Source organism: Eretmochelys imbricata, chromosome 20 (assembly GCF_965152235.1).
Source record: "Eretmochelys imbricata isolate rEreImb1 chromosome 20, rEreImb1.hap1, whole genome shotgun sequence".
Taxonomy (NCBI): domain Eukaryota; kingdom Metazoa; phylum Chordata; order Testudines; family Cheloniidae; genus Eretmochelys; species Eretmochelys imbricata.
The window spans coordinates 17,035,292-17,061,637 of record NC_135591.1 but is presented as its reverse complement, the minus strand read 5'-3'; the positions used below and the strand labels follow the sequence as shown (position 1 = coordinate 17,061,637).

The 26,346-nt window shown below is 55.6% G+C and overlaps 1 protein-coding gene across 1 annotated transcript in view; it reads left to right on the top strand.

The window, feature by feature from the left end:
- LOC144277620 (cAMP-dependent protein kinase catalytic subunit alpha) overlaps positions 1 to 25,599 on the top strand; it is a 45,437-nt gene extending 19,838 nt beyond the window's left edge. The window contains exons 2-10 of the mRNA XM_077838524.1: positions 15,300 to 15,361; positions 16,594 to 16,722; positions 16,897 to 16,995; positions 19,483 to 19,565; positions 20,302 to 20,428; positions 20,671 to 20,766; positions 20,884 to 21,006; positions 22,330 to 22,494; positions 23,261 to 25,599. Coding sequence (XP_077694650.1) covers positions 15,300 to 15,361; positions 16,594 to 16,722; positions 16,897 to 16,995; positions 19,483 to 19,565; positions 20,302 to 20,428; positions 20,671 to 20,766; positions 20,884 to 21,006; positions 22,330 to 22,494; positions 23,261 to 23,386 — 1,010 coding nt within the window. The 3' untranslated portion in view covers positions 23,387 to 25,599. The remainder of the gene's footprint in view (positions 1 to 15,299; positions 15,362 to 16,593; positions 16,723 to 16,896; positions 16,996 to 19,482; positions 19,566 to 20,301; positions 20,429 to 20,670; positions 20,767 to 20,883; positions 21,007 to 22,329; positions 22,495 to 23,260) is intronic.
- Positions 25,600 to 26,346: the final 747 nt, after the last annotated feature.

The window sequence follows — 26,346 nt, the reverse complement described above, 5'->3', positions numbered from 1 at the left end:
GGCTGGGCGGATCTTCTACTGGGGGCCACGCAGCGAGGCGGGGGCCCCGGCCAGCAGCGAGATGGCCCATGTGTCCGAGCACACTGCCGCCTGGAATGAGCAGAGTGAGTTGGGATGGGAGCCCTGTTGGTAGGACCACGTGCAGCCCCAGATCCCAGGGGGTCAGGCTGCCATGATTCAGTGCTGGGGAAAAGTGATGCAGCATCTGAGTCCTAGTGGGGATGCGGGGGGTGGGGGGTGTCCCTGTGATGTAGGTGCCATTGAAGTTTGTGGTGGCTTCTGTGGGGAGACCACGGATTGAGTCTGGTCTGCCCAGCTCCCCCCTGGAAAGGTTCCCTGCGGGGCAGGGTCGAGGTGAGGGGGAAGCTCGTTCGGCGGATGAGGCCTTAGGAGCTCTCGGTTCCCAGTCACCGCTGGCAGCAGCTTGACATCAAGGGACTCGTCTTCCTGCCGCTCCTGAGCCATCGGCCGTGTTGCGCCAGCCACGCGAGCCTCTTGCCATGCTGAGGAGCTGATGGTGGCGCCGTGGAGGCGTGGGGTGGGACGTGGGCTCTGGAGATGGCAGCTCTTCTGTCAGGAGGGCTGAACCCGCCAGTGCGAGTGTGACTTCTCTCCTCGCTGAGTGTCTGCGCCGGGCCAGAGTTTGTGCGGCGTGGCTCTCGCTGCTCTGCCGCTGGGAGCTAATCCCACGCGCACAACCCCTCCCAAGGGAGAGACTGTCTTTGTTTTGTGATGGGGGGAACTGACTTGCACAGAGGGGAAGTGACTTGCCGAAAGACTTGCAGACTTGGGGGCGGAGCTGGCTATGGAACCCAGGAGACCTGGCTCCCGGTCTTCCATACTGGTTTAATGGTTAGAGCAGGGCCTGGACGTCAGGACTCCTGGGTTCTGTCCCCAGCTCTGGGAAGGGAGTGGGGTCTGTGGATTCTTCTCTTCCTCATTACTCCCTCTCTGTCTTTCTTCCCCTCTCTGTTCCCACTCTCCCTCCATTCCAAAGGCCAGTCCTGGTGTGTGGCCCCTCCCGTTCCCCCCACTGCACCTGGGAAGCTGCAGGCCAAACGCCTGGTCCTTGATCGCTGCAGATCTTTGGTGTGGGTGGGAGGCTGGGCGCTCGGATCCCTTTGCCCTGAGTGGCACAAGGACCCACTGGCTCCCCTCTGTGGGAGAGTCATGGCTACTTCCCTGTGCTGCTGGGACAGATTTGTGCCCTCTCGTGTCACTTACACTTCCTCTCTGACATCCTGGCTCTCTTTCCTTCTCATCCACTTTCACTTCCTCCTTCTCTTTCACGCTCCCTCTTTCTTTCCCTCATTCCTTCCTTTTATTCCTCTCCTCCCCAGCTGTGACTATCAGAGATGAAGCGCCCCCCCCCCACCCCTCCCAGCTCCCTATTTGCAGCCTGTCAAGTGTTACCTGGGCGTTGATCAGCTCATACTCTTGAATTAACTGCACAGCCGCTTGGGTCGAGGTCACATCCCCACTCCGTGGCCTGGGCTGTAGTTTTGGGTGGGTGGGATTCCCATGGGGGATCTGGAAGTCCCCACGTGACCCTAAGCAGCTCTGCTCCCTCTACTGGGGGCTCTGGGTTAGCTCCGCAGGGGAGGGGAGGGGGGATGTGGGGGATGAGCTACCTCTGGCCTCCTGCCAATCCCAGGCCCCCTCTGGATGTTCAAACAAGGTTGTAACAATAGTGCTTGGCAGGGCAGTCAGGATTAAAATAGCAGATTGTAAAGCACCTGGTGCCAGCAGCTTCTCCGGCACCTTTAACCCTCTGCTGTCTCGGCCTTCCGAGCGCTGCCTCCAGATCCAGCGGGCATGGCGCGGGGGGCAAGTTTTGACTTCTTCATAGCCTAGTGAGTAAGGTCTATACCCCACAGTTTGGTAGCACCAGGAGACGGGACTCCTGGGTTCTCTCCCTGGCTCGGAGAGGGCAGTAGGGTCTAATGGTTAGAGCAGGGAGCCTGGGAGCCAGGACTCCTGTGTTTATTCTTTTGATCTAAGGTACTTCTGAGGGCCCATCACTGTAGCATCTGAGCACCTCAGTCAATGCATTTATCCTTACAGCTTGCCTGTGAGGCAGGGCTATCATCCCCAGTGTACGAATGAGGAACCTGAGGCACAAAGTGACATCTCCAGGGTCTCATGGCAAGTCCGTGGCAGAGCCAGGACTCAAACCCAGGTCTCCTGATTCCCAGGCCAGAGTCTGATCCACTGGTTGGCACTGCCTCTGTCCTCTTATCTGACCCAGCAGAGCAAGGCGGGGGGAGGGATAGCTCAGTGGTTTGAGCATTGGCCTGCTGAACCCAGGGTTGTGAGTTCAATCTTTGAGGGGGCCATTTAGGGGATCTGGGGCAGAAACTGGGGATTGGTCCTGCTTTGAGCAGGGGGTTGGACTAGATGACCTCCTGAGGTCCCTTCCAACCCTGATATTCTATGATTCTAAGGCATCAGTCTTCTTGTTGGGGGCAGCGCTGTGGAAGCTTCTGGGTGGAGCATCAGCAGTTAGCAAGCCCATGCTGGGACTGGAAACCTCCAGGAGGGAGTAGGAGGGGCCCTTTGGGGGTGTTGCCTTCTTTACTAGCTGCTGCCTGTTAAAGGGGATGGACTCTCTGTGTGTTAGTTACATCACAGTCGCCCATCCAGCTGCGATCTGGAGTAACTGTTGACTGGCTGGAGGTCAGGAGACTCCTCATAGATCACTGCCCAGTCGCAACCAAATCTCCCTCTGCAGGTTCCTGCCCGCCTCTTTGTCTCAGACATCCAGGCTTCGGTTAATTTCACACTAGATCAGCAGCCCTGGCCCTCCCAGCTGAGAACCCCAACAGGGCTGCCATCCCTGCGCTGTCTGCCCTGGAGGGACCCTGCCGGTGGCTGGGACGAGGGACCCCTGGTGCCAGACCCTGCTCCCTCCTCATCTGAGGCTGCTACTGGACTGGCACTAGAAATCGGGGCAATTCGCACTAGGACCCAGGCCAGCAGCCACTGTGTGAAACCAGTTTGCATCTCAAAGTGCCCTGGAGTTAGAATAAATTGCTCTGCTGACCTGGAGCCTGATTCCCACCTAGGATCCGTGTAGCAAAGATATGCAGCCCCCTCGCTCCCCCCACGAGCTGACCCTCCTGGTCTGTGCTCTGTTTCTCCGCTGCAGCCAGGTGGAGCTGTGGTGGTGGTGCGGGGGGAAGCTCACAGGACTCTAGCTGAGAGGAGGCGTTTTAACCATCTGAAACAGAGCTGGCTGCTCTCTGACCTTAGGTAAAGGAGACTCTGCTTCTTGGCGTTAATCGCTTGCTGCCTGCGATGGCCTCTTCCTCGCCCGCAGGTGGCAAAGCACGCTGGTCTGTTGCCTTGGTGGTGACTATTCAAGCCAGCGGGAAGCTGGATGCTCTGTGGGGGTTGAGGAGGAAGTTGGGTTTCCGAACCGTCATGCCTGGGAGCTCTCCTAGGAACTGCAGCGTGCCGCAGGGGTTGGGGGCTGACGCTTATGTCCCAGCGTGCAGCTCGGGGGTGCTGAGTTGCAGGGGGTCACTGCGCCTCGCAAGCAGTGCTGCACTAGGGGGCGCTGTGCTCCAGGCTGGGAGCTCGGTAGGCGGCGCTCACGCCAGTGCTCCAGTGCGGCACCAGAGGGCGCTGTGCTGCAGGGAGCAGCGTGGGGGCTGCTCTCTCCCCTCCATCAGTGCTGAGCCCAGTGCCCCACCTTGGTGCCAGGGGGCGCTGTGCTGCAGGGTGGTGCTCTCCCCTCTCAATATGGACTCCGGTGCTGGGGGCTGATGCGAAGCCAATGGTGCTGTGACCCAGGCTATTCACAGGCTACGCCCAGGGTCGGCCCCAGCCCCAGCCCCAGCTCGCCTGTCTCCATTCTGCCTCCTTAACCCCTGCTCCTGCCATTCCGGGCTCACCCGCTGGCATGTTCCACCCCAGAGGTGGCTGCAGCTCAGCATCCCTGCATACAGCTTGTCTGTCACTAGCTTTGTGATGGGCTGGGAGGCCAGATGCTGTGTGAATACAAATGATGGCTGCTTTGCTGTGTGTCACCGGGAGGGGGCGCTAGCCAGGATCAGTGGAGCCGGTCTTGGGGCCAGGGGAGAGGGGGAAGGCTCTCGTATCTGGCTTCACTGTTTTCTGCAGGGCCCGTGTAACTGACTGATGAGCATGCGTGAGGGGTTCCCCGTCTGTGTCTGATGTGCTGAGGATCTGAATCTTACCGGCCTAGCCGGGGAGCCGGGGCTCTTTAGCTCAAGCTGGAGCAGCCCCTGCTTTTATCTCTCGAGGGCCCTCGTTCTGTCCCCCCTGCACCAGGCAGCGCAGCAGCCAATAGCAGAGGTTTTGCATTTGAGCTGGTGGCTGGGCTGGGGGGTGCCACAGAATTAGGGTATAGATGACATTGGGTCCTCGCAACAGCTGTGTAGGGACATTGAGAGAGTTCCCTCAAGCCGTAGCCTGAGAGCCAGGACTCCTGGGTTCCATTCCCAGCTCTGCGAGGGGAGTGCTGGCCCAGATTCTAAGGCTAGAGAAATTCACCCACCTGCATCTGTATTGGTCGTAGTGGTGAGAGGCTGGGAGGCAGGGCTCCTGCGTTGTTTCCCTGGCTCTGGGCGGCGAGTGTTGTCTAACGGTTAGAGTAGGGCTGAAGGAATCAGGACTCCTGGGTTCTGTTCCAGCTCAGGGAGAGCAGAGTCTAGTGGTCGGAGCAGGGGCAGTACAGGGTATCTGTACTGAGGGACAGTACAGGATTGTTCCGGTATTAAGCATTCAGAGGGAGAGAGCCTCCAGCCTTTCCCTTGCGGGCAACGGCCCTTCTGGCTATCCAATCTCTGGCTGGTGGCGGAGGAATTTCCCCTTACGCTATTCCAGTCTCCCCTTCCCCTGCCAGAGCTGTTGCTGCTGCTTCCCTTGTCTCAGAGCAGCAGAAAGCAGCTTCCCCTCCTTAGCCAGCCTGACACTGCCTCCCAGCGTGATCTGCAGCCGAGGTACAGCTGGGCAAGGGATTGATCAAAGAGGGCGGGGCTCTCTCCAGCTTTTAGCTTTGGCTTCTCCCCTCACGCTCATGGATCGGCTTCAGAGCTGTGTTCACTGAGTGTGGCATTAAATCTGGCCACTGGGAAATCGATCAGGGCTGCTGCTGCTGCATCAGCTTCCAGCCCTGGGGCAAAAGTTCTGTCCTTCATCTGTTCCGATAGCGGGCGGTGGGGGTGAGGCAGCGTGCTGGCATCGGGATCGGAAACTCCAGGAGCTCCGTGCAGGATCCGGCTATAGCCTGGTGCTCTCTGGATGCGGGGATCCGGGCGGCGTTTGCCAAGGAGGGAAAAGATCCTGGCAATATCTCAGAGTTGAGAAAGTCGGGCTTCTCGTCAGAAATGCAGGAGGTGGCATGATGCCCAGTGCTGGGATTGCCAGTCCTCGGATTGACTAGTCCAGGTGGCCACGGTGGCTAGCCCATCCTTCATGATGTTCGCCAGCCTCCCGCCAAGGAACTTGTAAGCACCTTTGTGAATGAACTCTGCCCCCCAGCACAATCCTGAGCCCCAGTTTACAGAGCTGGAAAATGACTTGAACTCACACAGTCAGTCAGGCCTCCTGAGTGCTCTTGGCCGTTACCTCACTGGGTGCAGGAGCAGGTCCCACAATAACCCTGACCAAATGCCAGTGTGGGTAAGGGTACGCCACCTCCTCTGAAGTCCACCCCCCAGTGTGTTGGATCCTCCACTCTTGTGCACCGCAATGTGCCTGTTAAGCAGCTGCATTTTGGTGCTGGAGGAGCAGTCCCCATGCAGCATTGCTGTGCGTTGTTGACCAGCTGCCATGACCCACCTCTGAGGTGGCTGCCATGAGTCCCATGTGTATATAATGAATGTGTTTAGGGATGAGCAAATGTATGAAGGAGAGGGGGCAGGAAGGGATTTCAAGTCATGTCTTTGACCTTATCTCTTGGCATGAGGGTACAGTTACATGCCCGGGGACGGCCAGGCAGCAGGAGGCATTTGGCTTTTGTGGCATCCGCTGGAGCTTTTAACCACCCTGGCCCATGCTCCCTTGGGGGAGGAGGGGAGAGTGTAACCTAGTGTGTGTTGTGTGTCCCTGACCCATAGATGCTGCGAGTCTGTTCCTGCCCCAGCTGCAGAGCATGGCTGTGATGAAAAGCTGTAAAGACTCCGGCCTTTAGCTCCGCAGTTCCCTGGTTCAGTCCTTGGTGTTGACCAAAACGGTGGCTGTCACAACCCCTTGGACTCCCTCTGGACCTGGCTAGCTTTGGTCTTGCGCTGGTCAGTGGCAAGTTTCTCAGGGCTAAGCCAGCTCCTGAGAGCCTACGGGTGGGTCTGCAAAGCCCTGTCTGAGTAACTGTGTCCTCACTGGCTCTGCACTTGTTCCGGGGGAAAATCCCAGGGCTCTTTGTGCTGAGATGCTCAGATTCTTTCCCTGGCCATTGCGGGAGAACTTGTCTGCCCTGCAGGGGAATTGTGGGAAGGCCTTGGGGGACTGTCGGCACACGAGGGTTTAGCCTCTGCAGAGTGGGTGGGTTCCAGCCCGAGTAAAAGCAGAGCCTAACTGCTACCGTGCCCCCAGCTAGGCCGGCTGGCCCCTGGGCTCCATCTCCCACCCCCACTTGGCCGGCTAGCCCCTCCCAACTGGGGTCAGAGGTGTTTGTGTGTGGAGAGTAGTGGGGTTACGTCAGGTATGTCTTCCCCGCCACTCCAGGCCAGAATTTAGGGGAGACCCCTAGTGGCGACACCATGTAGTGCCAGCTTGGCAGTGGCAATACTGTGTCCAGTAGCCTGGATAAGGGATCCCTGTTTAGCATCCCTGCTTTGTGGGGTGCCCTATTGCGGCCACGAGGAGGATGATCTACTGAGTTAGAGCAGGAAAGGGGCGGGGGGCTTAGAGCTAAGACTCCTGGGTTCTATTCCCAGCATGAGGCAGGGAGGGGTGGTGTATTGCTTAGCGAAGGTGTGGAGAACCAGGACTCCTGGGTTCTGTTCCCTTTCTGCCACTGTTCTGCCATAGGACCTTCAGCAAGATTCCTTCCCTTCTCTCTGCCTCAGTTTTCCCACCTGTAAACTGGGGTTGATTGTATGCCATGGGAGTTCTGCTTTGAGATCCTCAGGGTGGGGGGATAGAGACGGGCTTTCACAGCTCATCAGGGGATAGGGAGTTACAGTGAGGCAGCTGAAGTGGTGTGGGGGAGGAGTTGGGGGATCCTCTCTTCCTCCTCCAGGAGTGGATCAGGGCAGTGTCCAGATGCCCCAAGGGATTATGGGTGATGGGGTATTGGCTAAGAACCCAGTTAGACCAGTGTGGGTGGGGTGGGGAAGCTGCAGTTGTTATTTATAAATAGACCCCTGGAGCATCGCTGTGTGAACGTTGTCTCCCTCCACCATGTGATCGGCTCTGTCCCTGTCCTCCCCACCCCCTCCCTGGATGTGCGTCCTCACGCCCAGAGCTCAGAACCCATGGAAGGGCTGGCGGCAGGCGCTGCTTTCTGGAACCAGCTGCCCTACATATGGGGGCGGTGAAGGGACACTTTGGGGCGTTGCCCTCGCCTCGTTGCTGCCTCCATCCCCAGGCAAGTGGGATTGGCAGCGCTGGCAGATCCACCTCTAGCGGCAAACAGGAACCCAGGAGTCTGGGGCAAGGCTGACCTTGGGGGCGGACACTGCTGTATCCAGGGGCAATAGGCGCTAACGGGCACAGACCCCCTGCGCCAAGGGGGCTTGAAGGCACCTGTCACCGGAGGATCCGGACACCGCGATGGGGCCCTCCAGCCTGGCATAAACCCGGCCCCTCCGATGCAGCCGAGGGAGTGGTGGTGCCAGAGACACACCCTGGAGCTGCACTGGGCCCTGTGCTGGCTCGGGTCTCTCCTCGGCTCGCCGGAGAAGCCGGAGTCGAAGCAGAGGTTGTGTTTGCTCCTGCTGCCTGGGACAAAGTCCCCCATGAGGCGCCAGGCCAGACCTCCCTCTCTGCCTGCCATGACCTCCTAACCGCAGCCAGCGGCCTCCGTGGGTCACAGCATGGACGGTAAAGGGGGGCTTTGGGGGAGGGGATCCCAGGCAGGGTGTGTGGTCATCTCCCCTCCCTTAGTATCCCTGATGGCTTGAAGTGCCAGGGTCTGTCCCTTCCTTCCTCTCTGCAAAGGGAGGCTGATGACTCACGGCAGGCACACGGTGATCCTGCCCCCACTCCCCCACAGCTCTGCCGTGCCCCCTTCCTCCCAACCCACTGCTCCCCCTGCTGTTCTGGGCCCGAGGCCTCTCCCCACCAGAGACCAGCGGCTTGTGCTAGGCTTCGCACTGGCTCTGTGACCTGAGCTGCAGTTAAACCCATGTCTCTTAAAGGCAGGAGGTAAATTCTGCTGTCACCCAGATTTTCCCTGCCCTTCTGGGTTGTGGCTCGGGGGAAATCACAAAGCACAAGCCAGTTCTGGTCAATGATCAGCTCGTTTGAAATTTGCTTTAACCCTCTGAGACCCGAACCCTCACCTCTACCTGCATGTGGTTACATTACGGTTGCTCTTAGGCCCTGACTGAGCTCAGGGCCCCATCGTGCAGGGCGCTATACATACTTCCAGTCAGAGACAGTCCCTACCCTGAAGAGTGCAGAGTCTAAATAGACCTGAGTGGGGAGGGGAAACAGAGGCCTGGAGCGAGGCAGTGACTTGCCCAAGGTTAGAACCCTAGCTGCTAGGCTGCACTGCTTCTCTATGCCAGTTTCTACTAGCAGCCTTGGCTGTGATCTTGCCGTTGTGATCTCTTTGGGGCAGGGAGCGTGACTTCTGTTTGTACAGCACCTAGCTCAATGCGGCCAGGCCTGGTGGGGGCCTGTCGGTGCCATCGAATCATAGGCTTGACATCATTGAAACCAATCCCCATGGGAGGTGAAAACCTGGCAGCTCGTTGCGCCCAGCGGCCATCCAGCAGGAGGATGTCGGGGTTCAGGGCTCCGTATCCCTGGCTCCCACAGCCACCTGGCCTGTCCACCCCGATCACTGTAGTGAAGGTCTCAGTACTCAGCTCTGTTCCCCAGCCCGAACGAGAGGCAGGACAGTCGTGCACTGGCCCCTGCAATCGTTAGCAGGGTGCTGGGTGTAACGCGGACCACGTGCTCCAGACCGGGTTGTAATGTAGATCTTCATTAGATCCTTCGCATCAGGAGCCAGGCCCTGGATCGCTTACACTCCAGCCCCATCACCTGCCCCCTTGGGCCTCTTTCCCCACTGGGCTCATTAAAGGAAATAAACCAGTTTGTTTTGGAACCTGCTTGGTGCTCACCAGAGAGAGACAGTGAGTCCTTAATGGCAGGGAAGCTCTGGGTTTAACCCTTTAGCCACCAGCACTGGAGGGATGGGGAGGGGGTGGATTCTCCTCGGTTCTGCCCAGGTAAGATGGAGTTTACACTTTGGGAGATCGGGATCTGGAGCAGCTGGGGGCATGAGATGGGCGGGATGTAGCTGGAATCAGAATAAGGCCTGGGGCTGCACTAGTGACGGTTCTTTCCTGTGGTGCTTGCAGCTTGCCGGGCCCCGCCCCTCCCCCCATCCTGGTCAGGTGTCATCCCAGTGGAAACCCTCCCGTGGCCAGAAATGGCATCCAATGCAGAAAGTGGGGCTGAGGCAGGTTGCTAACGTGCATCTAGTGGCCTGGGGGAACAGGCCTCAAAGGGCTTAAAATCTAAATCCATGATGGCAGGTGATGATGCTTGGCTAAGAGGGAGGATGGAGGGGAGTGGAACAAGCCCATGGGGGAGCTGTCAGCACGTTTGTTCCTATCGGACAATCATCGCTCGGGCACGCAAGGGCGGAATCTGTGTGGGTGTTAACCCTGGTGCCATTCTCCCTCCCTGAGTTTTCGCCTGTAGTTTCAGGATCTCTTTGCTGTTGTACAGTGTCCTGAAACAGCTGCCCTGTTTCACCCCAGAGGTGGCTGCATTTTGGTGGCGGATGAAATGATCCTTTTAGTGACCACTTAGTATTGGCTGCTGTGGAAGCTTTGCCTTCAGGAGTCCTGACCCCCTGTCAGTTACACTCCAAATGGCAGGGGGAATGAGCCTGCTTTTAAATTCTGGCTGCATTCCAAGGTGACCAGTCGCTGTAAACCTCTAATCTGCTCTTCACCATTCATGCCCTTTGTGCCTCTGGGGCGTGGTGAAATTCGATTAGTCAATTTCACTTTGTTTCTGATTTCTCCTGTGTTGATTTGCAGAGGCTGGGGGCCCAACACTGGTTTTGGGGGTAGGGACTTCAAAGTTTTGTCAAACCAGCCCCCCTATTTTGTCAAATAGGGGGAAAGTTGTGTAACGTTTTGTAACCCTGGCCTTGTGCAACTCAATTGTTTTTCTTACGCACCTGGCCCTGATCCTGCAATGGGATTTCAGAAACAAGCCTAATCTCTCCTCTCTAGGTTCTTATTCTGCTCTTATCACCTCAGTATCTGAATGCCTTCCAGTCGTGTATTAAATGATGTGACTTCACATCTGTCATGTGGCTTGTTCTCTCATCTCCTCCCTTGAAGGAGAAGTGAGGCAGTGGAATGTCTTATAGTTTTTGAGGTTCCGTAGGTCAAAGAAATGGGTCTGGATTTGGGATGGTCCCTGGTTCATGTGGCAGGTAATTCCACAGTCTGCAACCAGACCCGGAGGAAACTCTGTCTCCTGCACAGCTGAACTTCACCGTGGTGGAAGGTGCCATTGTACCGAGCAAGTAGAGTTGTCAGCCATTATCTTTCTGTCAAAGTCATACGCTCATTTAGATCCCCCATGGCACAGGCCATGGAAACCTTGAAGATGGGGACTGAGAACTTGACTTGGTTTGAAAGGCAGAGGCTCGAAGGTGAAGCATAAGGTTGGAAACTGCTACCCACAATCTGGCGTGCGTTAGGTTTCTGTAATCACAAATGTTGGGCCTAAAACTTGTCATGTCTCTTTAAGAGCAGTCTGCCCTCTGATTAGGAGACTCAGCTCTTTTCCAGATAACTCTGATCTCTCCTAATTACAGATCCCTAGAGCCCTGGTGCTGGGCCCTGCTGAGCTTTGAATCAGGCGCTGATTTCCATTCCGCAGAGAATGGCTTTGTTAACTGGATCTGAGGTCCTAAGTGGTCCGACCTTCTCATACCTTTTCCTTTGTCTACCAGTGTTGGTCCCTGTCCCAGGTATTCGAATAATACCTGATGCAGCAGCACGAGGTACAAGAGAACTGGATGCATTGTGATAAGCAAGAGTGCAGTCTAGCGGTCAGAGTAAGGAATGGGAGTTGGGATTCCTGGCTCTGGGATGAAGAGTGGGATCTAGTGGTTAGAGCAGGGGACTGAGAATCAGAACTCCTGGGCTCTATTCCTAAGAGTCAGGACTCTTGGTGCTATTCTCAATTCTTCCACTTCCTGTGCAACAGTGGCCAAGGTGACATCTCCCTGCCTCAGTTTCCCTTCCCATAAAAAAGGAAATAGTACCTACCTCCTTGAAGGTCTAAGGAGGTTAAGGTTTTGCTAAGTTCTTTGAAAGGTGGTACAAAAGATTAGCGGTATGAAAATGTCTCCATTAGCCAATATCCACTGGTGCTTTTCCTTGCACAGGTCAGTTTGTTAGTCTATTGTGTAATTAGACACAGTCAATTAGTTTCATATGCCAGATTCGTGCCATCTGACAAAACTGACATGAATAGAAATGTGTTCATGGGTCTTTAAAGGGGCTCTCTCAGCTGAAAGGCCACTGAGTTGGAAAGGAAAGCCTACAAAATCTTGGGGTTATTAAAATGAGAGGATTCTAAAAATCCAGTTTGCCATTTACTATTTACGAGTTACCGTCAATGGCATGCAGGCTTCTAAAGCCTATAAGCCCTTTGGAAAATGTTACCCTGTTCCCGCTATTGCTTTTGCTCATATACTAGGGAGCTGGGCATCCGTATAAAACCCTGAGATAGGTAAGTCTGTCTGCTTAGCAAAGGAGATCTCAGTGGTATCAATTTCACTCCTGCTGAAAGTAGATTTCACTCTAGGGCTCTCTGAGCTGCAAGAGGGGTGAGGGACCCTTCGTCTGTTTCAAGTGGGACTTAGTTTAAAAATAATTGGAATATTTCAGGATTTGTTTTTAGACAGCATTGGGGGGTGGGGGTTAACCAAAACTTACATTTTTGGAGGCCAAATTTGAATTGGCTGCTCATTCAATGGTTTTTTAATTACAGTAGCCCCCAGAGAGATTGATTGCAACCGAGGACTCCTTGTGCCTGGGTTCTGTACTTTCACCAGGGGGAGAGCTGTGTGTGCAGTGGAGGTGTTGGTTTTGGTAGGGTCTCTTTTTATATGCCTGTGCTGTGTTTAGCACATAGCACTAGGAGGAAGAGGTGGGGAAGTCTGAGATGATCCTTAGATCCTGTGGCAATCAGTTCCACCCTCTTGGATGGGCTCCCAAAGAAGCTCTGTCTCTCTTACAGACGAGCTTCACCTGGGTGGTAGAAAGTGCCGTGGGACTAGAGGAGTGGGGCTGTCAGCCACAATCCCCATCCCAGAGCTTTCGGCTCTAGGGGTCCCTGGCCCAGGCCCAGGGCCCTGAAGAGAAAGAATGAGACTCTAAGATGAGACAGGCCCAAAAAGGGAACAAATTATTGGTGTTGGGCCAAGTAAATTAGAGGCTGGTGGTGCAGAGAAGATTCCTCCATGACTGTCTGGGGCTGCCCCCAGTTTATGTAACTGATTAGCAGAGCCTCACAAGTCTTCCTAGACCTCCAGAAGAAGGCAGAATGGCTGATCTCCCCTTCCCAAGGCATTGATCTGGTGTGGATGATGCCAGGGAAGAACAGTGGGGGGAGGGGTGTCGCAGGTCAGGGCAACTGCACCTGTATTTGCCCCTCATGGTCCAGCCAGGGAAGCCACTTAGGCTTCTGGCTCCCAGTCATCACCTCTCTTGGGCAGAGACCTGCGTCTCTCTCCTTCCTGCCCTGGGGATTTCCAGGCTGCACAGCTCCCTGCCTACACTGTGAGTTCCCCAGCAAGCCAGACTGCCTCAGCCGGCCTGCTTTTCCCTCCTTCCTCAGAGGCTACAAAAAGCCCAGTCTTCACGGGTATAAGGTACCACACAGCTGTTAGCAAGCACATTGATTCTTACAGTAAAAGCATTGCAGGGAAAACCTCTTAAAAACCAGCAAAGAACCAGCACGCCTGCTAATAAGCTTTCCAAAGATCACCCCGCTTCCAGCCAGGTAACTCACAGACAGTGGGTTTCTCCTCGGGGAGCGGCTTCCAGCAGCTGAGGTTTTGCATAACAGAGGCGTTACGTTTGCATACCCCTCCCCTTAGAGATTTCCTGGGAAATGTACTTAACTTTAGAAGGCCCCATAGTTTCAGATGATCCCTCAAAGCCCATAACCCTTCCCTGGGTTTCCATTGGAGACGTCACATACAGTCCCACAATAATACATAACCGCCTGCCTTTGTAATACAATGAACTCCTAAGCTACTTAAATTTAGTTCTGTAAGGTACGGCCAGGAGAGTGCAGGAAATTGGCTTCTCTGTCCCGTGTCCATGCAAGGATCCCTCTTCCCCGCCCCCTTGGGGCTGGGATCGATGGTGGGAGACAGTGGCTGGTGAGCCAAGCCTGTTTCTATAAATAGTCCAGAGAGAGTAGGAGACAAAGTGAAAGTAGGTCAGACAGACTGAGCGTCTGGGGGGAGGCAGATGTGAATTCAATCCCGCTCTGTGGGGCTCCACGGGAGATGGGCTGTGCGGACTAGAGGATGAAGGGGGTGTGGGCGGGGGTAGTTAGCCAGCAAATAGCTGATCCCCAGAACCCTTTCAGGGCTGCCCTGCCCTGTCCTGTGGGATCAGGGGAATCCCCGTAATCTTGGTCTCCTTCCCTCCAGCAGTGAATCAGTCACATCTGTAGGATGTTGTTCTGCTTCGCTGGTGCATTTCAGGCCCTCGCCTGGCCCATTTCTCAGCCCTTTCTTTAGGGCAGGGATGACAGGACTAGAGCGCGGTGATGCCGGGTTTCCACAGAAGTGTTGCTATTTAGCGATTAAAGTGGGGGGCTCCTGGGGTTCTGTCCCCAGCTCTGGGAAGGGAGTGGGTTGTAGTGGAGAGAGTGGGCCGGCAGGGAGTTGACTCCTGGGTTGAGCATCTGTGACCCCCAAGAACTGCAGCACCCACATCTGGATCTAGGCTTTTAGCTTGTCCCCTCCCTGGCATCTCAGCACCAATGATCCCTGGGGGAGGCAGATAACTTTATACACCTCCGGTGTGGGGGAGACTTGCCTGTGATGGTGGGGGCAGGGGGAGCTCTGGGCTCAAAGCCCCCCCCGCTGCTGCTGCTCTGTGCTTGGCCTTGCTGCTGCAGCCATTCCAATCCCGTGGGCGTCTCTTGCACTGTTAAGAGCTGCGGGACTTGTCCCTGTTGGGAGCAGCAAGAGGCAGCGAAGATAAAAGGGGCTCTCGGTACCAAATATCCCTCCAGATGCTGCAGATTGCTCCAACCCCCATCCCGCTTCCTCCCTCCCATGGTTCTGGGATCTGGCAGCAAGGACAGGGAGCCCGGCTGGCGAAGGAAGGATCACCTGGCTGGATGCCAGAGAGCGGGACACTTGGCTGGTCCCAGGCTGCTGCTGTGGAGGCTGTGGCAGGTTGTTTTAACCCCTTTGTGGGCAAAGCCCAACTGGGGTTTGCAACTTTCACGGCTGCCTTCTGCAGCTCTGTGTATGTGCACGGAGCACCCCCTTGTGGGCTGTTGGTGTCATTGATCTGTGAGGCCTGCATGGTTGAGAGAAGGCTACACACAGGCCTCTGCCCTTTGAGCTAAGGGGGAATCTCCTTCCCCTTCACCCCCCTTTGCTGGCAGCAGTAGTAGATCCCGTATCCTCCCATTAGGGCAACGTGATCCACGCATATTAACGTCCTTTGACTGGAGGGTTGTACGAGTGTCTCCTTGTGGGGTGCAGGTTCTGTGTCGAGGGGCGTGGACCAGGCACCCCAAGTGACATGTTCAGCGGGGGGATAGAGGCACAAGTGCATCCCCTTGCTGGGCGCTGACGGCTGCATTAGCCCTCCCTGACAAGGTTGTTCGGTGTGTCCAGAGGAAAGCGCAGGGGTGGGGATGTTGTAGGAGCTCCCCAACATGGACCTCTCTCTAGCCAATCCCCAGCTGAGCCACCCTTTGTATCCAGTCTGGCATCAGCATCCCGCTGAAACGTTTAAAATCCTCACCTGCTTTCTGACTGCGTGCCTTTTCGTTGAGGGGGGGGCTGAAATGGGAGCTCTGTCCACCAGGCTGAATGCCCCCCTCTCCTGACTCCTCATGCTGCTCCCTCTCTCTTTCCCATACAGTGAAGGAGTTCCTAGCCAAAGCCAAAGAAGACTTCCTCAAGAAATGGGAGAGCCCCTCTCAGGTACTGTGCCCCCAACCCAGATCACCCCCCACCCCAGCCCAATCAAGGCCTTTGCAGCCCCAGGCCGATTAGCCTGCAGTCACCCCCGGATCTCTTTCGCCATCACTGAGCCACCTAGCCACACAGCCTCCTCTGATGGTCTGGAGGTTGTTTTTGCTCCTGGGGGGGTGGGGCTGAGTGGACCATGTTGCTCTTCCCTCCCCCCTTCCCCAACCTGCCCTCTGGTAGCTGGAGGGCCAAGAACTCTGTAGGTTCCACTCCACTCTGCTGTGGGAGGGGAACACTAACCATGTGGGACTCCTCCTGATCCAGCCTGTCTCCCCCTCCCGCATCCTCCTTCCGAGGCTCCAGCGCGGTCGTCCAGCCCAGCCCAGCCCCAGATTGGCTCCCAGGGGGGTTGTGCTAACAGGGACCCTGTTCAAAGGGCCTCCATTTGCTGCCTATGCTTCAGCGCAGTGCCCCAGTGCCCTGGGTCTGTCCCCGCTGGAAATCCCGCCTGGGGTGGTTGTGGGTAATTCCTGAGGCTGAGCTGCTGGTCCCTCTGCAGCACTGTCACTTTGCTAGTCCTCCCGCACACCCTGTGTCATTAACGCCATGGCACAGATAGGGAAACTGAGGCCCAGAGGGGAAAGGGACTTGGTCATGGGTATAGGAAGTTGGTGGCAGAACTAGGAAGAGAGCTTTTGACTCCTAGTCTCCTGCCCTCTGACCACTACACTTCACTCCCTCTCCTCACAGACCAAGGGCTAGAACCCAGGAGTCCTGACTCCCAGCCCCGCCCCCGCCAGCCCCACTGAATGGAGCTGGGCAGGTCGCCTGTCTGGAACTGGAGTTTGGTTCTGCCCAAGGAGCAGGGAATCCCTTGTCAGTGTCTCCTTAAAACTGTAGTGGTTTCCTTTGGCGCCCTCTGGTGGTGAAATGTGACATGCACTTCATATGGATGTTCTCAAGAACAACCCCAGTGCGGGGCTAGGGGGTGCTGTGCTGCAGGGAGTGGCGGGCTCAGTAGGGGGCGTTCTCCCATCACAGTCAGTGATGACCCTGTGGGGGCTGCCGTTCTGGTGAGCTATAAAAACTGAAGCTCTGACCCCCTTGTGGTCATTAAAGACCCCTCCAGTCTTCCTGTACAAATCCCACTGTCATGAACAGATGCCTTCCTGATGCCCCCAGGACCAGTCTGTCTGTCTGCCCCCCTCGTCCTCCCTCAGTCAGATTTGTTTTCCCCCTTCCAGAACACGGCCAGTTTGGATCAGTTTGATCGAATCAAGACCCTGGGCACGGGCTCATTTGGGAGGGTGATGCTGGTGAAACACAAAGAGACCGGGAATCACTATGCCATGAAGATCCTGGATAAACAGAAGGTGAGACGCTGGGAGCTGCCACAAAGATCTGCCCTGGGGCCGTGGACTCCCCAGTGTAGGGGAGGGATTTGGGGCTGAACCCTGTGTGGGGACGCCGGAGAGGGGAGTGGGAGGCATAGGGGGTGCTGCGCCAGCAGAGGAAGATCTGATGTTGCTACTTCCTTTTCTCTGCAGGTAGTGAAGTTGAAACAAATTGAGCACACCCTCAACGAGAAACGGATCCTCCAGGCCGTCAACTTTCCATTCCTCGTCAAGCTAGAGTATTCTTTCAAAGTAGGTGTCCTTCGCTTGCCAGCCCGGCCCTGGGCTGTGTCTTCCCCCCCACCCCCCCCGACTCTCACAATCCCCTTGATTTGTTTCCTATTTAAAACCAAAGTTGTGCTGAAGGGGTCGAAGGGCACAGTCTGCATCTCTTGTATCCTGAGAACAAACCTTCCTGGCGTGACGTCTGGGATCAGGTTTGGAGCTAAGAAAAATCAGTTTATCATTCCCCTTTTTCACTCTCTTCTGTTCTGCTTTTGACTCCAGGTTTTGAACAGTGATACTTCCCCCCGCAACCGGGTCAGTTTTGCTTTCGTTCCTAGTCAGTTTCAGTTTCTGGCTCCTATGCACTGGCCCTAGGGCATGAGGTCTGGCTTGCAGGGGAGTCTCAGAGGAAGTCCTAACTTAACTTCATGCAAAATTGGCTTTGTGGAGACTTTGAAACCATCACGTGGGATCGTTTCCTCCTGATGGAGTTTCTGTGAAAGCTAAAATTCAGGCCCCTGGTGATGCGGCTTGGACCCTCTTCCCTTAACCTGGATCTTGTGGCCTGTGAGCTACACCCTGTGTGTAGGGGGGAGAGCAAAGGTAGTTGTCCCTTAGAGCTGTGGCTGGCCTGATTAAAGAGGGGCTGGCTCTGAAGAGAGACCTGTCTCCTCGTCTGTAAGCCTGTGGTTAGTGGGTTGTAGCGAGGAAGAGTCGTCAGCTCAGAGGAGGCTGCAGGTTAAATTGCAGCTCCTGCGGGAGCCTGGAGGCTAGGGTGAAGGGCGTGTTAGCAGGCAGTGCTGGCAGAGTCATTTTCTTGGGGCTCCTCATCATTCCAGGGTTAAATAGCTTTGATCTCTGGCTCCTTGTCCACGGAAGCCGCTACAATAGAAATATCCCACCTGCTCCGTGCCAGCTGCTTGGGGCTGGGCTGTGTAGCTCTCGGGTGACACAGTGGCACTGGGGCCAGCTGCTGCTGTCACACAGGCTGGCTCGCTGAGCCAATCGCTTCTCCTACGACAGCGTAAAATAAATACCCCGTGGCTGAATCCGTGGGTGTAACTGTGGGAGAACAATGCGGCTGCTCTGGATTTACCCCACTGAGCTAGGAGTCTGTCCTGGTACATGCTGACTGGGCCCCATCAAGGTACTACTAGGGCATTGGGGCCTGTCTAGATGGTAGAGGGTCAGGAAGGCCTGTGTCATGCAGACCAGAACTGCCTGAGCAGGGAGACCAAGGATGGGCTGAGCTCCCTTCATCCCCTTAGGGTACCCCAGGGTTCAGGCATTGTTCCCCGTACGCTCGAGGGCACCACCTTGCCCTGGTCCTGGGGCTCAAGGCGTAACCCCCTTAATTTAAGCACCCACCCTCACCCTTCCCTGGGTTCAGGACATCACCACCACACAAATGTGGGTTCTCTGGGTCTTTTCCGAGTGAAAGAGCCTCACACCGTAATATCCGTAACCTCAATTTTTTAACAGTTACCAGACAGAATATATACACGACACATACAATGCCCATCACTCCAAATAAGGCAGGTGAACTTTCTCTGCTGGCCAGTCAGGATCAGGTCGTCCTGGGTCTCCAGCTTCTGCCCGGTGTCATTGGCAGGGTGTTGAGGTCTGATATTGGGCTGTGTCCTGGACCTGGTTCCAAGAACTTCCTTTTGGACCCCAGTTTATAGAGTGAAACTTGAGTCCTGCTTAGCTCTGGACCCTCTTTCCAGGGCTAGCTGGAAACTGACACTGGGCTGGAGGGCAGGGGCAGTGGTCTCCGCATGCGCGGGTGCTTAGTGCTCATGTTCTCATCACTGAGCCGAGCCGGGTCGGGTCTCACTAGCGGAATGGTTTTGTTGGGCTCAGCGAAGTTACTTCGGAGGCTGCTCTTTGACTTTGCAGCCATGAGAGAGGATGGAGCCAGCCTGGTCAATTTCACACTCTGCTTTTGACAAGTTTCACTTCCTGCTTCTGCTCTTTTGGGGTGTCTGACCTGGCGGCACGTTGGGTTTCCCCTTTGATCATAGACATCGCAGCTGGGAAATCCATCTTGTCCCCGCCCATTCCTTGCCGCTAAACCAGAGGAGGGGGAGGGGTTGAATTTTCTAGGGCTCTAGTACGAAATACTCCAAACAAATAAAGCTTGCACCCTCTCATTAGTGAGTCTGTTCCCCAGCCGCGTCTGTGCAGCAACTCCCACTGCAGGTGTGTGCCTGGGACCTTCGGCACCACGGCGCAATCCCTCTGGCCCTTGAGCCAAAGGAGTAACAGCAGCAGCTGGTGGCAGTAGTAGGCTGTTATCGCCCAGACAGCGGGTGCACTGCATTGTGTGCTATGGGGAAGCTAGGCCAGTGCATCAGGCTCCCTGGAGGCATGTGGGGTTAGTGCCCTGAAAAGGACGGGGCTAATAAAGGAGCAGGGGTGTGGTGAGCAGCTTCATCCCGGTGTCACAGGCACTGACGGGGGGCCGGAGTGGCTCCATGCCTTGCACTCAGTTTCTGCTGCATTTCCTTCTAGGATAACTCCAATCTGTACATGGTGATGGAATACATCCCGGGCGGGGAGATGTTCTCCCACCTACGGCGGATCGGGAGGTTCAGGTGAGTGTTGCCACGGGAGCCGATGTTGGGGACAGTGTCGCTAATGGTTAGAGCTGGGTGGCGTTTAGACTCCTGGGTTGTATCCCTGGCTCAGGGAGGACGGTGGGATCTAGCACTTAGAGCAGAGGGACTGGGAATCAGGACTCCTGGGTCCTATTCCTGTCTCTGCCATTCACTCCTTGTGGGAAGGGGGAAGAATCACTCTGTGCCTCAGTTTCCACAGCTGTAAATTTGGGATTGAGTTCAGTAGAGAACTAGACCTTTTATCCACTAGCAGCATCTGCAGCGACGCTGGCTTTGATCCTCCTACTGCAGGGTGTGACCTGATCCCCAGCTGGGCTGGTCAGGAAGGGATTCCCCATGGGGAGAGCTGCTGAGGTCTTCTGCCAGCACTAGCCACAGTCAGTGGCAGGGATGCCAGGGCTAGATGAGGCCAGGCTGGATGGAGCTGGGGGTCCCTGTGTGTGTGTGTGTTGAGGCTAGCGGGGAGATGCTGGTCTGGGAGGGGCTTGCCCTGGGTTGCCAGGCTGAATGGAGTCAGGGGTCTAGCAATGGTGGGTGGGATGTGTGCGCTAGGGCAGATGGGACCACCAGGCCTAGAAGGTTTGGGACATCTTGCCTGAGGATCTATAAGGAAGGTGAAGGTGGGGGCGGCAGGGGGCCGAGGGTGCTGGGCTGGCTGAGAGGGGGCGGATCTGGTCTGCGATGCCCACGTTCTCCTCCCACCTCATTGCAGTGAACCTCACGCCCGGTTCTACGCTGCTCAGATCGTCCTGACCTTCGAGTATCTGCACTCGCTGGATCTCATCTACCGAGACCTGAAGCCAGAGAATCTCCTGATAGACCAGCAGGGCTACATCGAGGTGACGCTGCCGCCCCTCTCCCACTCCTTCCTGTCCCCATCCCAATGCTGGCTCCTAGCTCCCTGCAGTGACCTCCTGCCTGTCTAAGTGTCTCTCTGTTGTCATCCCCTTCCCAAAGCCAAGACACCCCCAGAAACATAACACAGCCAGAATACATCAGTCATCTGCTTCCTCCCTTCCCCTCCTGCTGTCACAGCCCCCGGGCTGATCCAGCTTCTCTCCTCTCTGTGTTTTGGCTCCAGGTGACGGATTTTGGTTTTGCCAAGCGGGTGAAAGGCCGAACCTGGACTCTGTGTGGGACCCCGGAATACCTGGCCCCCGAGATCATCCTCAGCAAGGTGAGCTGGGGAGGGCCTGTCTGCTGCCTGATCTCTAGCTGATCCTTGGCCACCAGGTGGTTTCCCCCCACACCTCAAATATTCAGTGCGTGACCCTGGTCTGCTTTCCCCGGGCAGGGTTATAACAAGGCTGTGGACTGGTGGGCTCTGGGCGTCCTCATCTACGAGATGGCGGCTGGTTACCCCCCATTCTTCGCGGACCAGCCCATTCAGATCTACGAGAAGATTGTCTCTGGCAAGGTATTTGGGCTGGGGGAGGGGACTCTTGTGTGATATTTTGAGGGGGGGTTCACCAGCAAAAGTGGGGTGCCAAGTCTCAGCAACGGATGAGAGAGATGCTCACACACTGCACCCCACACACGCTAATTTCCTCCCATGCTACCCCAATCCCCAAGACATGGGCATCCTCCCTGTCATGTATCCCATTCCCCTGCACCCCAACACATAGACCCTCCCTTGCCACATACCCCTGTTCTCCAACACATGGACATCCTCCCCATTGTGTCCCCCACACATGGACCCTCTCTCGCGACGTACCCCTACTTCCCCAACACATGGACTCCATCCCCCACCCCATCACCATTGGGCTCCCTGTAACTCTCATGGGGACTCCTGGAACAGGTGCCTTTGGTTTTCTTATACATGATTGTGAATTGCAAAACTCTCCTCAACCCTGCTACGTTTCAAGACTAAACGTTCCTTAAACACATCAGTCACCTCCAGGCATCTCATCACCATAGTATCCAAGAGCCCATAATATTCCTCTGCCCACCCCAGCGCCTTCTCGCCAAGGATCTCCAAGCACTCGTGTCGGACACGGTCAGCTTTAAACCTAGTGGGGTTTTAAAAAAAACAAAGTTGTGTGGCCTCGTGGAACTCAACAGGCCTGGGTTCTGTTCGCGGTTCTCCTACCAGCCTGCTGAGTGACCTTGGGCAAGTCATGTCTCCCTGTGCCTTAGTTTCCCCTTATGTAAAATGAGGATAGTGATGCGGCAGCCCTGCTTTGAGATCTGTGGAGGAAAAATGCTCAATAAGAGCTGGAGGGCTGCTGCTAATGAACCATTTCAGCTCCTGTGTCAGTCCTCAGTAGCCGCCCCCATTTCTTGTCCACTTATTGGGGGGAGGGATAGCTCTGCGGTTTGAGCATTGGCCTGCTAAACCCAGGGTTGTGAGTTCAATCCTTGAGGAGGCCATTTAGGGATCTGGGGCAAAAATTGGGGATTGGTCCTGCTTTGAGCAGGGGGTTGGACTAGATACCTCCTGAGGTCCCTTCCAACCGTGATATTCTGATTCTATGATTCTATTGTTCTGGAGTGTTTTTAAAGGGCTTGTTGTTTATAATTAGGTGTATTATGATAGTGCCTACAAGTCCCAGTCATGGAGCAGGACCCCATTGTGCTAGGTGATGTACATATTAGGTGTATTACGGTCGTATCTCAGCCCCCAGGCATAGCCCAGGACCCCCCTGTGCTAGGGGCTGTACATTACTAAGTGTATCTATGAATCTAGCCACGAGGGCAGGGCAGGTAATAGCCAGACCTCTGTGTCTCCTCCCCACCCCAGGTCCGGTTCCCTTCTCACTTCAGCTCAGACCTGAAGGACCTGCTCCGGAACCTGCTGCAGGTGGACCTCACCAAACGCTTTGGCAACCTCAAGAACGGGGTCAACGACATCAAGAACCACAAGTGGTTTGCTACCACCGACTGGATCGCCGTCTACCAGAGGAAGGTAGGAGGGCGGCAGCAGGCAGAGGAGAGCCTGGGTAACTCCCACCTGGTGCAGCCTCCGTCAGCAGAAATTGAACCTGTGATCATCAGTGCCCAGGCCTCTAGGAGCGCATTGGTTCCTGGGACTCTGTAGCAGGGTGCTGTGGCTGGGTGCAACCACTAGGGGGAGATATGCTCACCCAGCATTGGTTTAAAGTCGGGTGCCCTCAGTCACCTGTTTGTAACATGGTGGCAAAAGCAAGGTCCGGTCCCCACCCCCTGAGGATAACAGCCTACTACTGCTGCTGCCAGCTAATGGCATTATTTCTCCATGTCTGGTGGGAGAGGGCTGGGCTGAAGGTCCTGATTAAAACCCTCCTGATGATGCAAGTGGGGGCTCTTACGGGGATCCAAGGGGCTCATGACCCCCTGCCCTTCCCTGATTGCAAAGTGAGAGGAGGGTGTTCTGGCTAGATAAACGGGGGCTTGAGGAGGCGCTGATCCTGCATCCCTCACCTGGTTGCGAAGAGGCCCGATCCTGTATCCTTAAGAGTGCTGGGGGCCCTGCTCATGGGCTCCGAAGCGGGGTCATGGGCTCCCCCTTCCATGATTGCAAAGTGTGTGGGTTTCTGGCTGGAGAGTAGGCGGGGGGGGGCTGATCCTTGCCTGCCTTGTTGCAAAGTTGGGGCCTGATCATGCACCCCTAGCAGACCCAGGAGTGGGGGGGGGGAGATGCTAATGTTGATCCCTCACCTCGTCCCCAACCTCCCCCTCCCCTCCCTTTGCAGGTGGAAGCTCCCTTTATACCAAAGTGCAAAGGCCCCGGCGACACGAGTAACTTCGACGACTACGAGGAAGAGGAGATCCGGGTCTCCATCACTGAGAAGTGCGCCAAGGAGTTTGCTGAGTTCTAGGGCCAGCGGCAGCCTTCCCCCCCCTCCCCCCGCTCGGGAGGGTGCGCACGGAGCAGGTGGGGGCGGGGTTGATTTTGATCAGCAGAAAGACCCGAGTTCCTTGCCTGTGTATTTTATTTTTGTGGGTGGGGGGTAGGGATTTGCCTGGATCTGGTTTGGGGGGGAGCGGGAGACCCCTTATTCTAAACCTGTACTAAGTAAATGACAGTAGAGAAGGGCAGGAGTCTAATTTCTCCCATGCGCACCCCTGATCCCCCCACTTGCACATGCTTTCCTCCCCCCCGCCATCACAAGCCTGCAGCTCTCATCATCCCCCCTCACCGGGGGTTTAAACAGATCCCCCCCCACACACACACACACTCAGCTCCCACTGGTTACTTTCCACCCCCTCGCACCGATCCGGTTACCCCCACGCTGCCTCTTAATCCACACGTGCTGTACCCCCACCATCCTGGCCGGCTTTATTGGTGGCTTTTAGTTTTTGAAGGGGGGGCAGGGGGCGTATTTTGCCATCAAATTCCTCCCCCCTACCCCCCCCCTAGATCTTCATGGCTATTTGCAAAGCCTTCTGGGAGCAGGGTGTGGAGCAAAGATGCACTGTCATGGCAGATCAACATCTTGGCTTCCAGAATAGCTTTGAATTCTTCCCCCCCCCCGCTCCCCCCCCACACACATACATGGGGAGTTGGTGGGGAGACAAAATCTCAGCCCCCCACCGCCACTCTGGAAAGAGGAAGAAGGAGGGAAATCTTGTCTCATTTTATAAACTTGGGGGGGGGGTGCTCCTTTTTTTTTCTTTTTTTCTTTTTTTTTTAAATGAAAAATAAGTAAATTTAAACCTTATTTTCCTTTGGGGCATGGGGGGAAGAGGTTTTAAAAATCCAGGCTTGGGGCTGGGCTACCTTACCCTACATCAGCCCCCGCCATCCCTGGTGACACCTCCCTTCCCCTCTTCTTCCCCCCCCCACCCCGAATTTTAACTCTCCAAGCTTTGAATGTGTCTAGGTTTTAGCAAGGAAAAACGAGAGAGAGATCTGTTTTTTTTTTTCAGGTAGAATTTGACTGTATTTCCCCACCCCCACTGCTCTCTGCGGGGTGTCTGGTTTGGGGGTATCTTACACCAGCGGGGGGAGATCTGGGGGTCTGTTACAGGCTGGAATGGAGGTGCTGGGAGAGGGGATCTCCCTGGTGGGTTTTGGATTTTTAGCTCCCCTTAGAAATAAAATGCTGCTTTTTGAATCTGGGCTATGAATGTGAGCAGCCCCCCACCCTCACCCCTTCTTTGGTCTGTCCTCTTGTGTGTCGGGGTGGGGGGTGCAGGAGGATCTGGTTCTGGGGCACTTGGTTATTTTCGCCCAGGTCAGCGGGGGCTTGTACACTCTTCTCCCTCCCTCCCTCCCCCCATAGGCCAAATGGTGCCCTGCAGAAATAACCTTAAAGCCTGGGGCTCCATTCTGTACCTCCGATTTTATGCTTTTGATTTACATTTTAAGATGACAAGGCGGGAGGAGATACCAGCAAATGGGGGACAGGGGGGGCAAGGAACTCAAGATCCCAACTAGGCCCTGATCTCCCCACACCCCCAGGGAGCGACTCCATTAGATCTGTGGTCAGGTTGGAGGGGGTGGGGGAAGGGTGCTGATACCTAGCCATGATCCTGCTTTATTTGGGAGGAGGGAAGGTGCGTGGGGGTGGGGGGGGGGGAGGGCTCTTGTTCTGTTCATTTACTTTTCTTCCTGTCTGATTCTTTACTTATCCTCCCTCCCCCACCCCCCCGCCCCCAATGCAGTGCATCAGTGGGGTGGTCCTGTTCTGACCCCCCCAGCCTGTCTCCCACTGTGTGTATTCACCAGCCGGTTGAATTTCTTGTTTCTCTCCGGGGCGAAGGTGTGTGAGCTTCTTTTGGTTTCATAGATAAATTATATATATTATAAATACATGAGCGCTGTCAGGAGCGGAGGGGGGAGCCCCGTGGCTAGCCCTCCCCCCTTCCCCTCAAATCCCCCTTTTCCACAAAGAAGCTTGAGAGTCCCGTCTAGAGGGTGAGGGTATCATCCGCCCCGCCCTGGGAAACACATCTGTGTCCGCCGACAAAACTTGTTTCACTGGAAAAAACAAAACAACCCCCCCAGCCCCCACTTCCTCTTTAACAGTGTGCTTTGTTGTCAACATATTTGAAACAATTACCAATAAAGTTTTGTTTAAAAAAAATAAAATCAGACTGGCGTGTGGGCTGTTGGGCTCCAGGGGACAGTTGTCGTGGCTGGGATGAGCCGGGAGCTGTTCCTCTCCCCGGAGGCCCAAGGAGTTCAGGGATGGAGCCGGGGGGCCGGCGGCTGCCATAAGCGGGACCTGAACTCGCCTGGAGTTGGAAGCCCCAAGGGGCGAGTGTCCGTGCGTCAATGGGGTTGGAGGGCGTCTGGCCGATGAATAAACGGGCATCGCAAGCAGCAGCGGAGCGGTTATTTTATCTCGGTGTCTGGTGGGGGGCGACAGCTGCTGGAATAGCATGGCCAGGTCTGACACCCACAGTTCGAGAAGGAAGGGGAAAAATTGGAGAGGGGCAGAGAGTTGCCATGAGAACGATTAAATGGGGGGGAACCTGCCTTATGCTCAGAGGCAAGGAGCTTCTTAAAGCGAAGGTTAAGGGGTGCCGTGATCCCTGTCTCGAAGTACCCACATGGGGAATAAAACTGTGATAATGGGCGAGTCCCGCTAGCAGACGAAGGTCGAAGGAGAGCCAGTGGCTGGAAGCTGAAACTAGAAACATTCAGACAGGAAAAAAGGGCAGATTTTTAACTGGGGTGGGGAGAGGGGGTGTAATTAGCCGTTGGAACAATTCACCAAGCATCGTGGTGGATTCTTAATCACTGACGCTGTTTAAATCGAGATGGGAGGTTTTTCTAAAGGATCAGCTCCAATTCCAACAGGAGTTGATTCAGGGAAGTCCTGTGGCCTGT